At 38.3% G+C, this 19,001-nt stretch overlaps 1 protein-coding gene across 1 annotated transcript in view; it reads left to right on the plus strand.

The window, feature by feature from the left end:
- LOC149550329 (protein SEEDLING PLASTID DEVELOPMENT 1-like) overlaps nucleotides 1-19,001 on the plus strand; it is a 215,964-nt gene that overhangs the window by 174,693 nt on the left and 22,270 nt on the right. The window contains exons 5-6 of the mRNA XM_089793382.1: nucleotides 13,415-13,577; nucleotides 13,875-14,128. Of these exons, the coding sequence (XP_089649508.1) occupies nucleotides 13,415-13,577; nucleotides 13,875-14,128 (417 nt within the window). The remainder of the gene's footprint in view (nucleotides 1-13,414; nucleotides 13,578-13,874; nucleotides 14,129-19,001) is intronic.

Genomic DNA, 19,001 nt, shown 5'->3' on the forward strand with positions numbered 1-19,001 from the left:
AAATAGATAACCATTAACAATAATAGAATCTATCTATTATCATAATAGTCACAAACTCGAAGATCTCTATTGCAACTACTAATTTCAACAATTGTTCTTAGAAGGAGAGAGATCTTTAATATGTCATCACATGACAAGTACATATAACTGCAAACAAAAAGAATGTTAAGAAAAATCTCATTACGTATTTTCACAATATAAAACAGTTATATCAGCATAACAACATTCACAATGGCTACTTTCAGAGGGTGAAACAAAAAAAACTAGAAAATTAAATCATGGAGTCACACATGACTTCCACCATAGTACTCCTAGTGGGTGGATCCATAATAGCTACTCCCACAGGATGGAAGAAGGCTTTTACCCCAATTTTTTCTTGCAAAGAAGAATGCATTAACAAGGGATTTCACTTCAAACTTGTCTCATAGAAAATAACTCATTAATAAGGGCTTGCACCTCGAACTTCTCTCACAGATGACTTATAAACAACTGATTGCACCTCTAGCTTCTCCCTCACAAAGAGAAGAACTCATTAACAAGTGATTGCACCTTGAACTTCTCCTTAGAGAGAGAACTCATTAACACTGTGTGTAAGAATTACTAAAATTGATACTCTCTCTTAGCAAGAGCATCATTCTCCACAATACCAAGCTTATCTCAAAAATAACAAAACTTCACTCTAGGAAGTGGCTTGGTGAGAACTGCTTTGGAAAACCAACTACCACCTTCTCCATGGCTGACAAGGTTCTGAAATTTAGGTGACCATATCTTTTATGCCATTGATCACTTGAACTTAGAGAATCATGAGCTAATGCTTGAATAGGATGAGCTGGAAGTTTGTAAAGACTGTCATGGCGTACACCAATCTCATAAGCTGTGTGAATGTTGGTGATCTTCTTCCATGCAAGAACTTTTCATTTAGTAGAAGCAGCATGATAACCCTTTTCTTGCAATGCTGAAATAGAAATCAGATTCCTCTCAATACTACAAACAAAACGAACATCACTTAGATGAAGAGGAATTCAAAAATCTAATTGAAAAGATGTAGAACACCCTTCACAGAGCAACATGCATAATCACCAATGATGACTTGAAGATGAGAATTTTTTTCTTTCAAATTAGAGAGGTACTCACAATGACTAGTAATGTGACAAGAGGCTCTATTATCAATAAGCCATGTACCACTATTAATAGGAACATTACTAGAAAGAGCAGAAATGAATAGGAATACTTTCGAATTCTCACTTGAGTCTCTAAGAGGAGAATAGTTTTCAACATTTGTAGAAGCTGCTTGGTGCTTAGGTCTAGTAGTACGATCTCTAGCAAAATGACCATATTTATCACATCTGAAACACTAAATCCTAGAAAGATCCCTCTTTTTCTTGGAATCAGCGGCTAAAGCAAATCAAAATTCTTATCTCTGAACCTTTTGAAGTTATTTCTTTCCGTTTCCTTTAGAAGTATGGGCAGCAAGTACATGATCATCTTCATGATGAGTTTGGTCTCTATTGCCTCTAGCCTCTAGTATTCATTCTTCCTGAATGCAATCAGCTCTCAACCGATCAAACTGAGCAAGTTCATCTCTTCCATTGATTCCTTGAATGAAGGATTCCCAAGAATGGGGAAGTCCATTCATGACTATAATGACCAAATCTTTTTCGGAAAAAGATTCTCCAATTGTGTTGAGCTGATCCTTTAACTCTGTAATCTTCATAAAGAAGTAAATGTTAGTTTTATCTTTGGGCCTAAGAACAATGCCCCACACATGATTTTTGATGATGGTTTCATACTCCTCTATCATGGCATCCTTCCGCACTTGCTGATTTAAAGCCCATTCAAAACAAGAAGGCTCGGATGCTATAATTTGACTAATCAAGGCTACATAACCTGTGAACTTATGAGGTCTTTTACTTTCTTCAAAAGTGCCACGTTGGCCTGCATACTTTTCAGCGTCTTGCATAGTATACGTGGCCCATAGGGGTCTCTTCTTATCAACTAAATTGTTACTTGGACCAACAGAAGTATCTATAGGATCAATTGAATCATCAAGATCAATAGACTCTTCTAATTCTGTATTCTCCCTCTAAATCTTAGAAGGGGAATCTGGAACAGCCATATCCATGTCTTGAGAAGGTTCAAAATCAGAAGAGATGTCCCTTTTGAAGATGTACTTCCTTAGTTTGATGTGCCTTTAGTTTCATCTTTTTCAAAAGGGACATCTCTTCTGATTGCAATCTACTTTCTTTCTTGAAAGTTCTTACTTAGTCCTTTTCTCTTTGGAACATGAATGTAGACAAGACATCCAAAGATTCTTCGATGACTACTATGATACCATCTAGTTTAGTACTTAAGAATGTTTCTTCTGGAGTCATATTGTCTAAGATTTGATGAGGAATTCAATTCTAAATATATACCATTTTCCTGCAAGCTTCTGCCAAAAAAATGTTTGAAGACTTTGATCATGGATCATAGCCTTCGCTGCCTCAACAATAGTCTTGTTCTTTCTTTCAGCTGCATCATTTTGATGAGGATTATAAGGGACACAAAGGTCCCTCTTAATCACAACCTCAACACAATTTTTTTGAAATATACCAAAAATATTTTCTCTCCAATTATCAGACATTAAAACCTTTATCCTCTTGTTAGACAAATTTTCAACAAGAGCCTTAAATTCTTCAAATCTAGAAAACACTTCATCAATTTCTTTAGATTTAAGAAAATAAATACATGGCTTATGAGAGAAGTCATCAATGAAAATAATAGAATACCAAAAGCTGCAAAGAGAAACAATAGACACGGAACCACACAAATCAGATTGAATTAGTTCTAGAATATCCTTTGCTCTACTTTCACTACAATGAAAAGTACTTTTAATTTTCTTACCTAGAGCACACCCTTTGTAGACACCCTCATGATCTTGGTTCATCTTTGGAAGACCAACTACCACCTTCTCCATGGATGACAAGGTTCTGAAGTTAAGGTGATTGAATCTTTTACACAATAGATCACTTGAGCTTAGAGAATCATGAGCTAATGCTTGAATAGGACGAGCTGAAAGTTCGTAAAGACTGTCATGACATACACCAATCTCATGAGTTGTCTGAATGCTGGTTTTCTTCCATGCAAGAACCTTTCTTTCAATAAAAGCAACATGATAACCCTGTCGTTAGTAAATATGGTATCATGATGAATACCGTTAGTATCAGGATGTATACCGTCAACATCAAGCTGTATACCGTTAGTATTAGGATGTATACCATCAGCATTAGGATGTATACCGTCAGTATCAGGATGTATACCATCATTATCAGGATGTATACTGTCAATATCAAGATGTATGTCATCGGTATCAGGATGTATGTCGTCAGTATTAGGATGTATGTTGTCAGTATCGACCAAAAGGGTGTGTATTAGGATGTATGTCGTCGGTATCAAGAAGGTTCTACGTCGGTATTGGGAAGGTTCTTATTATGTAACTGACATGTTGTATGTAGCCGACGGACACCTTCGGGAAGGTTCTTCGAGATGTATATATACCCCCTTCGGGATCATTATAATCATCATATATCATAAGCATAATGTAATATCTTTGGCATATGCGAATAATATAAGGAGTTCTGCTATTCTTATCTATTGCCTATATGCATTGATTTCTTTACCTAGTACAATAAACATTTGGCGTCGTTGCCCTATGAACCTGGAAGGAGGGAGGAATGAAGATTAATGCCAAATCAGCTTAACAAAGAACGAAATAAGGTAAAGGGGAAAGATGGAATACGTACTGCGCAAGAAAATTTAATTTTGGCGCAAGCCATACACAGAAGGAGGTTCCAGAAGATTGCTGACGGACACAGAAGCGCGGAGGAATTGTTGGAAGAAACTCGACAGCGGGTGGAGTTGGTGGAAGAAGCAAAGGAAGATTTTTTGAATTTGTATTCGCTGAGGGAAGAGAATCTAGACGAAAGAGAATCGAACTCTTCATCTGCGATACACTTTTAGAACGGATAGATTTGCTTAACAGAGATCCTTCTTCACCAAAAAGCACAGCTGCCGGGATACAAACCGTTAGTATAGGGATACCAAGTGTCAGTGATGGGATACCGAGCGTCAGTGTCGGGATACCAAGCATCGGTGTCGAGATACCAAGCGTCAGTATTTGGATGGCAGGACCAAAGGAGAAGTTGCCTAAATTTGATGGTGATGGAGCAATCGATCCTATTCGACATTGTAAAACTTGCGAAACAATTTGGAGGGCGAATGGCATAACAGATACAAACGAATGGGTCCGGTAGTTTTCGGCCACCCTATGGGGTGTTGCAATTGATTGATTCGCCGATACAGATCCCTAGAAATTAACCACTTGGGACAACCTTAAGAAGGAGTTTACTGCCGAATTTCAACTGTTGTGCAACGACAATGAAATTGTTGCAGAGATATACAATACAAAACAGGGGAAGAATGAAATAGTCCGAGTCCATGCCAAGAAGCTGAAGGACTTGATCAATAAAATGGAGAATAAGCCGACTGATGGGCTACAAAAAAGATGGTTCATTGAAGGGCTTCACTCGAAGCTGCGAAAGAAGATGAAGATTGTGCCGCCATCGTCATACATTGAAGCGTACAATTGGGCAATGAACTTGGAAAGTGACCAGAAGACGAAAAAGAAGAAGAGTACCTCATCGGATTCAGATGATGACACATCTTCAACAGAGGAAAGCAGTGATGATGAAAAAGGCAGCAAGAAGGTTTGTGCCCTCCAAAAGGACATGATTTGGATGATGAAAGAGTTTAAGAACATGCAGAGGGAGACCAAGAGAAACGAACTATGGTGCACCAAGTGCAAGAAAGAAGGCCATATGAAGGGATCCTGCCCGAAAGATCAATTTTGCGAGATTTGCCAGATCATGGGTCATTCGACAAAGGCATGCCCTTTCAACCTGAAAACAAGAGCATTGTAGCAAGTGTTCCTAACACAGGAGGCATCCGCGTCAGGAGGGATCGAGAACACCAGTACGGAAGGTGCCACATCGGGAGTATACAGAAATAATCAGTGCGGTCAAAACAACAATAATGGCGGGAGGAGTTGAATTTAGTACGATGCGAACGACCGGTCGATAGTTCAATGTCGTGCATGCAATTTGTGGGGCCACTTCGCCTGGGACTGTACAATGGAAAACACACTGAAATTGTTATGAAGATGGTGAGGACTTGGCGATCATGAAGATGCTAAGTGTCTGAAGTTGAGAGTAAATTTGATCATCATCGAGATGGACGAAGAGGAGGTTCTAGCCATCACACGGAAGCAAGCGAAAGTGTACCCAGACTCGACGGAAGAAAAGAAGAGACTGGAGGAAGTGCGGGCAGAGATCCAGAAAGCAACGCAGACAGAGAAGGCACACCAGAAGGACACTACTGGTACCTCCTCACAGAACTGCGCAGAACAGAACATCATACGACAAATATTACAAACCGAGGTACCCGTCAGGATAAATGATCTGTTGCTCACTATGCCTCAACTCCGTATGGTACTCTCAAACATTGATCCAACTGCTAAGTTACCAGTAGAACAAGGAAGGGAGAAAGGTGGCGCAAGTGTAGAAGATCCAATGCTGTTAGCCCTCTCATCCGGACGACATTTGGTAGTCGTCGAAATGGGAATTCTGGTGACTGTTCTGACAAACACGATTGTGGACGGAGGGTCCAGTGTCAATGTATTACCAGAGGACACCTAGAAAAGGTTGGGACAGCCGACATTGTGGCCACCTACATTCCAGTTGTTGACTGCCAACCAACATGGAATCAAACCATTGGGAGTCCTAACAGCACAACCAGTAATGATTGGAACACAACCATTCCTGCTTGACTTTACGATGCCATTTTGGGCTGGGGGTGGCTGATACAAGCCATAGTTAAGCACGATTGGAAGAAAAATACTCTATCACTTGAAAGCAAAGGGCGGAAATACGTCATTGATTTACACACCCATATGGTGGGGGAAGAAGCTCTGTCATCAGATTTTGAAGAAGATGAAGGGAGGCAGCGTATGGAACCAGAGCAGGAGAGAGTCCTGCGGTTGGAAGGAGGATCAACGGATGGCGATTTGGATTCTGTCAACGATCTTTACCACTGGCAGATAGAGGACTATGAACTCTTTCCAAGCTGTAATATGTTAAGGGTGGACAAAGGTGAGAAAAAAGAGGGAAATGAATGTTCGAAGGAATAGAGAGAAGCAGAAGAAGGAAGGGTGGTTATGACAAAAGATGAAGGGAAGAACATATAGTACAAACCCATAAAAAGGAAAGATTCTACCGTACGACTGTGTAGAAAGGAAATGTTACATCGAACCATAGATATAGCAGAAAGGTGTCGGTAGCAAGGACACATCATACGGTCTGCACAGGAAACAAAGAGGAAGGGTTTAATAAAAGTTGCAACAGTACGGAGTGGAGGTGTTATTGTTGGCAAGAAGGGGCAACTGACGGAGTCCATGGCACCGAGCTTCGGGAATAAATTGGGCGATATGGAAAATCGGACGGAGAGATCGTGTACCTTAAGTAAACTTGATGAGCAATGATTGCAAGCACAAGGGGCCACAGAGGTGACACAGAACAGGCACAAAGCATGGCATGATAGACACCTGAAATTGAACAAGTTCCATCTGGGACAGTTGGTGTTGAAGTATGAAAGACAGAACAAGATCAAACTAGGCAAGTTTTAAGTGAAATGGGTCAGGCCATATCAGATCCGGGAAGTGGGTGATAACAGTGCAATAAAACTATGGATACTAGACAGAAAGGAAGTGGCCAACACAGTGCATAGGTCGAAGTTGAATGTCTACCATGAAAGAAATAACGCACCTCTATAGACAAAAAATGGAGAAAAGAATGACTGTAAGTACTGTATATATGTAAATATTGTACATATGCAAGATAAGTAAGGACAGAGTTAAATATAATTTTTGAGTGCCACTGCGAAGTAATAAAGTAATAAAAGATTAGAGTATGGAAGCAATAAAATTTGGAACATGATTCTTAATGAGTCATTAACACAATTAGTGGAAAGAACTTGATGACCGTACGGCCTTATAGGAGGGAAAATAAAAGGAGATCTCTAAGTCTGGGCATCGTATGGCTGGTATTCAAAGGCAGGAGCTAGGAAGACTTTTAATTAAATTTTATGGTTGCAACCGTACAGATTGGGGAGTTAAGATTCCAGGATTGGGGAATTAAGATTCCATGGTTCCTACCGTACGGAATTAATATGCTTCTGGAGGTTAAAATTACTGTCAAAATGTACAGATTCCATGCGCACTTGAAGAAGTCTTCTGGTTGCTACCGTACAGGTTCTGTATGCGTTTGGAGGATTCTTTTAGCCACCATACGGCAGCCAACACAGTTATCATACGGCTTGACAATTAATACCATGTGCATTGTTAAATTGGCCACCATACGGTCTTTTTAAAATACACTATATTGCATGGTGATATAGTACGACATCATTAGTACCTCCATATGGATATATTAGGGAACCATACGACATTTAAAAACTTTGAAATTGTACTACCTACGACAACCATAGAATAGCAAAGACTGTACGATGAGTAGCTGCACAAGACTATATGGATACAAGATGTTTTCTTGACCATATAGTATGGCAGCCAGGTTATATTTAAACACCATACGGCATTATAAAACATTGGCATTGTCGGCAATTGTTTGAACGATACCGTACGACATTTGAGCAATCTTGCAGCATCAAAGATGGTCTTGCATCCGTAAGGCAACTTATCAAGGGGATGTTTGATGTGTTCGTACAACCTCTTCTGTAGCTTGAAATCTATATACATTTGTAAGTACTTGTTACGGGTTAAGAAGTCGAGACTGGAAGTTGCAATAAGGTAGGTAGAATACGGGAGCGCAGTCGTACAATGTCTAGGAATAGATATAGAAGAAGGGTGACAGGAGGTTTTCGAAAAAGAAGAAGAACGACGACAGATTGAAACAGTTCGGAATGAGTAATGCATGATGCCAAAGGGAAGGGTAAACATAAGCAGTTGCCAGAAAGAGTGTGGAATTGGAAGAAAATGACAGAAATAGTGTGTTCCATGCAGTTTTGAGTGGGTTTCAGAGTGCTAATTTGGTCTTGGCGGTGAGGGGCATTGCCCCTCAACCCCTGGTCATTACGGTTATCATTCGTGAGAAGTATGACCAGTTGATGGGACACACAGTTAGAAGCCGTTTGGTTGACAGGACCAAATGATGGGACATGCAGTGGCACTGATAGGACCCTGTGGGGGTGCTGCCACTCGACCTTGCTGGGGGCTTTTGCCCCCTAGACCCCCAGTCGTTATAGTTATCAATTGTGAGAAGTATGACTAGTTGATGGGACACGTAGTTAGAAGCCGTTTGGTTGACAGGACCAAATGATGGGACATGCAATGGCGCTGATAGGACCCCGTGGGGGCACTGCCCCTCGACCTCGCTGGGGGCTTTTGTCCCCTAGACCCCCAGTTGTTATAGTTATCAGTCGTGAGAAGTATGAACAGTTGATGGGACACACAGTTGGAAGCCGTTTGGTTGACAGGACCAAATGATGGGACATGCAGTGGCGCTGATAGGACCCCGTGGGGGCGCTGCCCCTCGACCTCGTTGGGGGCTTTTGCCCCCTAGACCCCCAGTCATTATAGTTATCAGTTGTGAGAAGTATGACCAGTTGATGGGACACGCACGAGGTAGTCGAGGTATCGGCATCACCAGGGGTGGAGGATCAGAGTCCAACAGCAACAGAAAAAGTAGATGAGGGGGTGCAGGTGTCAAACCCTATACCAGTAGCGGAGGAGAAGGATAAGGATGTTCATTCTCCCCTTGTTGTCATTGCAGAGCAGAGCAAGTTCCTGGGAGAGTTGGTGCTTACAAAGCAAAGAAGGGCAGAGGCTGAGCAGGAAGCTTGGGAGACGGTAGAGAAGGCTCGGGAGGAGATGGCCAACTGACTTGCCACCCAGCAGATTGCATGGGAAGCAAAGCGGAAAGCCCTGCTAGCATAGCTCGAGGAAAGTGCACGAGGGAAGCAGTAGGCGGAACAACAGGTAGCAGCAACAAAGCAACGTTTGGTAGAAGCTCTTCAGGAGAAGGACTCAGCGAAGAGGGCTCATGATTAGAAAGAAGCTGAGTGTCAAGAGGTTGCATTGATGTTGAGGGAAGTAGTGGAAGAGAACTCTCAGATCAGAGCTGATTTGAAGGTCCGGACAGATCAAGTGTATCAGCTTCGACGCAGCCGGTCTTCACAGTCTGAGACATAGTCTTTTGGTTCATGATGTCTATGTCTATGTTGTTTTTATGAATAAATGTAGTTAGTTGTTGAGTTTTGTTGTGTGGTCATCCGGAGATGACTTTTCTTTTGGGGAGGATGATGTCATTAGTAAATATGGTATCAGGATGTATATAGTCAACATCAGGATGTATACCATCAGTATCAGGATGTATACCATCATTATCAGGATGTATGTCATTGGTATCAGGATGTATGTTGTCAGTATCGGCCGACAGGGTGTGTATTGGGATGTATGTCATCGGTATCAGGAAGGTTCTACATCGGTATCAGGAAAGTTCTTATTATGTAGCCGACATGTTGTATATAGTCGACGAACATGATCATTGTAATCATCATATATCATAAGCATAATGTAATATCTTTGGCATATGCGAATAATATAAGGAGTTTTGCTATTCTTATCTATTGCCTGTATGCATTGATTTCTTTATCCAGTACGGTAAACAAACCCTTGTCTTCCAATGTTGAAATAGAAATCAAATTCCTCTTAATTACTAGGAATAAAAAGAACATCACTCAGATGAAGATGAATTCCAAAATCTAATTGAAAAGATGTAGAAACCACACCTATCAGAGAGTAGCATGCATCATTACAAATGATAAATTGAAGAAAATAATCTTTTTCTTTCAAATTAGAGGGGTGTTCACAATAACCAGTAATGTGACGAGAGGCACTATCACTATTAGTAGGAACTTTACTAGAAAGAACAAACATGAATAGGAACCCTTCCAAATTCTCACTTGAGTTGCTAAGAGGGGAAGAGTTTTCAACATTTGTAGTAGTCGCTTGATGCTTAGGTTTGGAAGTACAATCTCTAGCAAAATGATTATATTTATCACATTTGTAGCATTGAATCCCTAGAAAGACACCTTTTTTTCTTGGAATCAGGGGCTGAATTTAATCATAATGAAAATTCTTATCTCTGAACCTTTCAAAGTTACCTTTCTTTCCTTTTCTTTTAGAAGTATGGGCAGCAAGTACATGATCATCTTCATAATGAGTTTGACATCCATTCCCTCTAGCCTTTAGTCTACATTCTTCCTGAATGCAATCAACTCTCAACCGATCGAACTTAGGAAGTTCATCTTTTCCACTAGTTCCTTGAATGAAAGATTCTCAAGAATGGGGAAGACCATTCATGGCTAACATGACCTAATCGTTATCTGCAAAGGATTCTCCAATTGCGTTGAGCTGATTCTTTAACTTTGTAATCTTCATAAAGAAGGAAACAATTAATTCTCCTCTCGCCATTTTAACATGCAAAATTTTATGTCTCAAGGCTAGAGCACTCCGGGATGGGGACAACTGAAAATATATCCGAGATGTGTCCCCGCGTAACACTGTTTTCAATCAATAAGCCTGTCCTTATTTTATCAAAAACTCTTGCAAGATTTATAGAATCGATTCAATGGTCATACTTAGATCAAAACATAATTGCAATACAAAAATGTATGTGATACTCAATACTTCTACATAGTTCGATAATATACAGGACTTCACACTATTCAAAATTACAATAATAGATAATTACAACACATATCTTCAGGCCTTCAGGGCAATCATCGTAAACAAAAACAAATTGAATGACTACACACAATAATAGAGTTTTCGATCACCATAGAGTGAATGGAGATGATATGATAAAGCTGTAAAGATGCTACGGAGATATGAAATGGCATGTACTATGACCATACACAAAAACAGAAACAAAAACCAAATGTAGGTCCTTCCTTGAGACCTCCTTGTCCCACTAGGAAACTCTATAGAACTATATTATAAATAGACACCCCCTTTAGACATGGAGTCATGCAGTTGAATTGGTTGTGCTTACTTGAGTTGGTTGTAGAGGTTATGACTTTTGCTTGTATCTTTTTATTGAGGGAGTAAGTCTACCAACACCACTTTATACCTTTTTTTGAATCAATGAGATTCTTCTCCATAGCAATTGTAGAAAAAGCTTCTCAATGCCATCAATTGTAATGCTCTCGTTTTTGGCAAGTCTATGCAGTTGGAGTTAGCTCATCATAGTGACTCTCGCGAGTTGACAGTGTGTTTTGGGGGTCCCAGTTGTGGACTTACTATTTTTAGTAAATCTATTTTTGGCAGTTGTTATTTTTGGCAATGTAGTGGGTGGCTTTGGCAGTTGGTTGTCACCTGCAGCAAATAAGGTTAATAATTGCATGAGCTCTTATTTATTCAATAATTATTAAGTTGCATTATTATAATGATATTTATATTATTATAATAATGACATTTAGAGATATTTCTAAAAAGCATGTTGGAAAGTTTCAAGTGTTGAGTTCTTTTTAGAAACTTCCACAATTTCTAAAGTGGAGTTTTTTTAGGAAACTTTGGCCAACAAAAGATTATAAATGAGAGCTCATTTCATTGGGAAAAGCATGTTTGAAGACATATTTGCTTTTTCCTGAGTTCTGAATTGTGTGCCCTTGTTGAAATATAAGGGTTAAGTCTAAAAAGTTCTTGGCAATTGTGCTGAAGTATACAATTGGCCAACATCTCCTACTGTAAATCTGTGGCTAAGGATAATAATCTTGACTTTATTATCTCATCTGGCTGAGGGTTTGGTAAATATTTTCTAAGAATTGTCTAAGTCAGATTTGGGTGCAATATGTTGCTGCAAGAATCTCCTACTGTTTCTACTGTGCTCGGAGATTGGCTTGCTGAAGATTATCTGCATTGCAGAAGAGGATAATTGAAGACTGAATTATATTGGTGAGATTGCATTACAATTGAATTGCCTAGGAAACCAACGTTTTGCATAGTGGTGAATCGAATTGTGTTAGAAAGTCTGTTTGGGCAAAGTCTGTAATAATTCCAAGGGCATGGAATTTGGAGAACACTGACTCCAGCTGGTATTAATTCTCACGGAGGCCTGGAGTCTGATTTTTTGGGCATTGGGAAAGCTGGATGTCTTATCACATGACCCGAGATTTATTATAAGGAGCAGTGATCAGTATAAGGGCCGGTGGGTGTAGCATGGTGACCAGCGTTGGATGTTCCTTGCCCTGCGATTTGTGATTGGAACCAGCGGCTAATCTCCTACGGCCCATGTTTGATCCTGAGTGAGTTGTGTTGCCTAGCAGAAGGTTGGACGTTTTTGGTGGACTGTCAAATGCAATTCAGAATCAGCATTTCAACATTGGTTTGATCTAAATGCATATGGCAGCAGCATTGTGATTTTATCTATGTACGTTTATCCGCCCACCTGGAGCGTTGATCCTTCACATGTCAGATTCTAATTAATTGTTAGAAGATTTCCTTTGCATATGCACTCAAAAGAAATACTTGATTTGGTTATTTAATTTGGTGTGTTCAGCATGCTCAATTTACATTAAATGTGCAATTCTATAAAGCAGATTTAGAAATCTGAGTTTTAACCATGGCATAGGATTTTAGAGTTAACCAAATTTGGTGAGTAATTATATGTTGAAAATTCAGAGCATTACATATTTCTGGTAACTGGATTGCTTGACAAGTGTTTGATGGAATGTTGAACAACTAATTTTTAAATATTGGAGTTGCTGAAGTTATAATCTGGCAAGGGGTTATTACATCAACATATTACTTTCTTAGGTTCAAACAAGTGTTCTCAAGTATGTAAATATTTAAAATTCTTATGGAATTTATATTGTTTATCTTGTTGTATTTAATGCACCAACTTGTATGATTTAGAAAAAAATTAGAATACATGCTATCATGCTTGCACAAAATGCATATGAACATGTATGTATGGCTTTGCTCTTGTTTGTATTGTGTTCTGGATGAATACACAAATGATTACTGCAGATACAGTTAGTAAGCTTTTTAAAATCTGTATAGATCAGGTCTTTGGTTCTTCCACAAGTTTTAATGTGGGTTCTTGAAAAATGTCCTGCTTGATATAACCATCTGTCTATATGGTAACCAGACTGAAAATTTTCCATTCAATTGAGTTAATTGAAACTTTAAATTTGTTTAGGCCATTAGTTTGCACTTTTACAATGTGTGGTTATGAGTGGAATCGAATATGTTAGAGTCATCTTTTTCTATAGCTACTAAAGATTTCTGGTTGTATGTTAAAAGAGTGTTACACTTGGGGACGAAGAAGCATTTAGGAGGGGGGTTCAAAAGACAGTACTTGAGAGGAAAGGCCCGCCTGTATTTACTTGTGCTGTGGAGATGATGTCCAAAGCTGAATGGCGAGTTCATAACAGCTTAGAAGCTACTGTTGATGCAGTTCTTGCAGGTATTGTATCTTATTTATGCCTCTGTTAAATGATCTTATAAAGTGTTGCAGGATTTGTAGAGTTGATTAAATAAGAATATAATCATATATCACATTTCTGGTTATTGCTTTTATCCTGTTTATAAACTTCTTGCAGGTTTTGTATTTCGTCATGTGCATTTTTTTATTCAACAATCTTATGAATCATTCCATCATGTGTAAAGTCAGTCAAACAAGCTGTGATTAAAAAGTGTTAGTATTAACGCTTTTCTTTTCTTGAATATATGGAAACAATATTGCTTACTGTAACGTTAACAGGACGGCCTCCCTTATTTGAGGTTCGCAAGATGAATACAATTGGGGAAATGAGTGCGAGTTCTAGCATAATGACTCCAGAAAAACTCGGAAACTCTGTTTATGAGAGTGATGACAAAATTCTGGTTGAAGCTGGCCACAACACTGATGCATACGATGACAATAATGATGATGATGATTACGTTTCTGCATTTAGAAGCAGAGTTAAAAACATTGGAAGGGATGATAACATGCCTCTTCGATTATATGCATATCAGGTATACAAAATTTAACATGAGTGAATGATAATAGACATCTGTCTCTTTTTACATATGGTGATATGGATGCATGACTTTTATATTCTTGTGGTTGCATGCCCTTGATGATGTATGGGATTATTTTCACTTTTTATAAAGCTCCAAGTTGTATTTACGAATCAAATACAAGATGTGAAAATTTTATTTTCTTCAAGATAAGCAACTTTGCCCTGATATTATCTATGTTCGTTTTCTGTGTTTGGCTACATATTTGTCTGTTAGAAGCAGCTTAAAATGCTGATTCTCTTCGCTTGCGATTTTCCGTTTTTTGTTTATCTTAAATTTATTTCTAGTGCGTGTCCAAATTCCATCCATATCTTCATGTTGCATCATTTAACTTGGAGATGCATAACCTCATGTAGGGTAGAAGCTGAGAGATCATTATTCATTTTGGGATCAGGAGATGTTGCAAGAATTTTTGTTCACTCACGATGTCTTTAGCTTGCAGGTGATGTGCCTTGATGTCTCTTGATGCCTCAATAGCTGTCTCTTCCTATGGAAAGCAAAAGAAACAAAAAAAAAATGAAGAGTAAATTTATATCCGCTAAAGCCCTATTGGTCAAAAAATTATCTAATCCATATTTCACTATTTAAAACAAAGAAATTAACATTGAAACTTGAGATTATCTCAAATCCATTGTTTGGAAGACTACAAAAGACCTAAGTTTAAATTTATTTTTTGAATTGTACAGGCTATCTACATGGAAGTGTTCTTCAGATAACATAACAGTAAGAGAAATAGCTCTCTTTTTGCTGGTGATCCAATTCATAAGATATTTCATTAAATAAATAGTTTTTTGATATGTGCATTCGTGTCAGACCATCCCTATACCCATGCAACCCTGTATTTTATCTTCTGGAAAATGGTGCGGTTGCCTTAATCCAGTACCCATACCTACACCTTTTGGTAATTATGTAGCTTGCCAAATCAATTTATATGAAATCAAATCAGCTGTTAGGATTCATGAAGATGATGGCATAATTCTTTTGGTTCCCTTGAAGAGTTTGAAATATTGATGTATATTTGGCTTGACAGAAAACACATGGGGCCTTTTACTTCGTTTCTTGATCTATAAGTAGGCTTCCATTAGCATTTTGAGTAGCTTATTTAGGCGACTCACATATTGCTTGTATTTGAGAAAAAATATTTCTTTGAGCTTATAGATATGGGGCACGTGAGAAAATATAATTGGAAACTATAGAAATCTAAATTTGTTTGTCCATAATTAGCCACCTTTGACATTATCCCATTCTCTAAGTTGCCAGATCCCGATTCCAGTGTAATGCTGGTATTGACTCCAATTTCCTCTCAAATTCTGGTCAGGCATCTAGAGGAATCCACAAGCACCCAAGGTTGTTGGCACCCAAAATTGGCCCCACATGCTATTTTTTATTTATTTTAAATCTAAAAGGCATCTAAGACTAATTTCAACCATAATTAGGATCTAGTCCCTGAGTATGTTGCTTGAGATGCCTCGGTTGCACAACTTGCCCAAGTCTTTGTAGATGAAAAAGAGGCAGCTGTTCCACATAACATGGACATGGTGAGTAGTATGACTGTTGGTTGAGATGAAGTTGAATTGGAACCAAAGTTGATCTTGATTCCTACGAAGATAATTAGGATGAATTTGGATATTAAATATGAAATATGGCCTGTTATTTAAATTTTCATTGTGTAAGTGGCATTTTGAGACTTTTGCAAAGTATAAATGTGATATATGCGGTATTTTATTTATAATTTTATTGGCAATTATAGATTTATGAGTATCACGCTTCTAGCTTGTTACTATATGTTTGAAGTGTTGAACCAGTGATTAATGAACATTGAACATTTTACATGTACGAATCTATGACATAAATACACACACACACACACACACACACACACACACACACACACACATATTATCTATGTATGTGTGTATGTATATATAATTGAAAATATCGATTATATCTGCAGTACTGGAATCCGCCCAATTTTTTCTTTGCCAAATCTGGGAAGCTGAATTTGAATCAGAACAGTATTGGCAACTTAGCTCCATTCAGCCATACAAATAAATATTTAATCCTTTATTTTTACCCTTTATCTTTAATTGAATTAATTTATATTTATTCAATTAATTTTAAACCTTATCTCACATATTGTAATGACCCCTATCAATAGGCCACTAAAAATCTCTAATGCTGAACTGAGAAATTTTGTCAAACACTTCACATACAAGAGTCATATGACTGATATAATATTTCAGTTTGCTTTAATGACTCTTCTCTTCAATTAGCATCAATGAGAATTTTTCCAAGAGGGCTCAAAATTGATTAAACAATGACCTAACATGAATGTGCAACTTATTTTGACAATATTCAATGCATATATGTGACTAAAACTACTTGCAATATGCAGCTACAGCAAATAGTAATTATGATAAACACTTTGGATGCAACTTATGATGGCGTTAATGCACTTATAGCCAAGTGGCATTAATACAAACACTTGGTATGCAAAATTATAACATTATTTGTGCCAAAAAGAGAACCTACAGCCAATTGACATTTTGTCAAACAATTGGCATGCAAACTAATAAGTTGATTATGAATAATAAATACATATTCAATTACAACTATGTCAGACCAGCAACTTATGTCTCCTTTATTGCACATATAATGTCAACTACAATGCTAGTATGAAATGGCCAAGACTCTTGGCTTACATCTGCAAGAATAATGCTTAAATCTGATATAAACTTTCACCTATAGCTTTACCTTCTAATATGCATCTAAATGATAAAAATGCATAAAATATCGAAAGGAACCTGATTGTAGATGGCTGTAATAATTTTTACCAATGCTGCCTTTTCGTTTTGCTTTTTTGGATCTGTTTTTTCGCTTGCTTTTTCGGATTTGGTTTTTAGGACTGCTTTTTTGGATTTTCTTTTTCGGATTGCTTTTTCAGACTTTTTTTTGGATCCGCTTTTTTTCTCTTGCAACCAAAAACTCAAACCCTTAGGTAAGTCTGAGTATACAATATAAGTTCAACTTGAAATGGCTGAGTGCCACTTCCAAAGGGCAAACCCTTCAGAGGATCTTTCAGCTCCTCAGTTATGCAATCACTTGGGTGGTATTGTTCCCAATGATTAAGCTGAATACTTGCAAGCTTTCAAGCTCCACAAATGCTCAAGTAGACACAATAGAGAAAATAAACTTGGATGATAGACAATGAACCCTCCATGCCTATATATTCTTTTTCTCCACTTTCTCCAGAAACTTCTAGAACATTATTTTATTTTATCTATTAAGTGACTTTATAAAATATTTTATAATTCAAGTCACTTTATTAAATTAACTTAATATAAAGTAATCTTTTAATATTTATTTATTTGATAACTTTATAAATAATTAACTTGATACCACTTATTTATTTAATTAAAATAATTAATTAGTCATCGTCATAAAATATTCATTATTTTGGACAACTTAATTAATTAAATTAATTAAATCAAATTACCTCCAAAATGGGGACATGACAATCTGCCCTTCCTGAAATTGCTTGTCCCCAAGCAATGGCTGAACAATAAACCAATCAATCCATCTGGATTCCAAATGTAGTCATGAACTATATTTCTGTCAATCAATGCAGGCTCTTGCAATATCCTTTGCAATATAACCAAGAAGAATCCATGAATGAAGCATGAAACACTACTCAACTGAACTTCAAATCCACTACTGCCATAGTCAGGAACCCACGAGATACAAACTCCCAAAATATCAGAATCCAAGTAGAGTGGACATCCCAAATTGCCAACACAATAAATACCATCAATGCATCCCATTGAGCTATGCGGGATGTACCATCCAACTCTGTCACAATGGTGAACACTCCCGAATGAAATTGCACCAAGTACGGAGAATCCACATACTGTACACCTACTACAATTAACACAACTCTGTAAATCACCAGCCACTGTCTTATAACCATAACTCCCATGCACCGCTGATGGTGAGTATACATCACAAGATAAACAGCAAGAAATAGAATCCAAACCAAGTTGGCCTGCCATCAACTCCTTAGCACATGGATCAAATGCAAATTGATGAACATACCCTGCAGTATAATGCTGATTAAAAGAACCAACCTTAGGCGACAGCTCGCCATGCACAGGTGATGCAACCCACTGCAACTGATCACCAGCCAAGTTAGGAGATGACATAGCCAAAGGAGTCGAATCAATAACAACTACTGAAGCATCACTCCCAAACTCCTACTCTAAGTCATGTACTATGAAATTGTCAACTGTAGAACCTATCGCCATGTCATGCCCATCGCAACTCTCATCCCGTGGCATCAAAACATCGCATAACTGATGACAAGCACTAGGAATCAAAGTACATCTCCGTATCATCATCTCATCAACATGGTCATCAAAAGTAAATTGATGAGCATACCTCACAGTGTAATGCCGATAGAATACGCCAATCCCAGTCAGTGGCTCAGACTGTAATCCAGATGAAACTAGCTGCAACCGATTACTAACCAAGCCTGAACTGACTACTACCTCCGAAGACACCACCAAAGGAGTAGTATCACTAGTAGGAACCATGCCAGTTGTTGGCTCACCAACATCACACATGATCTCTGATACAACATCGCCAATCTCCATGCCATCAATAGTAGAGACCACCACCATGTTAGGCATACCACAACAATCTGCTGCAACACCCAATTTAATTGAACCTGAACCCTGTGGAAGAGAACCCGATATGCCAATGCTAGTATTAAGGATGGATGCATCGCCATCTCCGTTGTCTCTGACAATCTTGACCATGGACATCCTTGAAT

This window comes from Cupressus sempervirens, chromosome 7 (assembly GCF_028749045.1).
Source record: "Cupressus sempervirens isolate cs-2001-9-10 chromosome 7, ASM2874904v1, whole genome shotgun sequence".
NCBI classification, from domain to species: domain Eukaryota; kingdom Viridiplantae; phylum Streptophyta; class Pinopsida; order Cupressales; family Cupressaceae; genus Cupressus; species Cupressus sempervirens.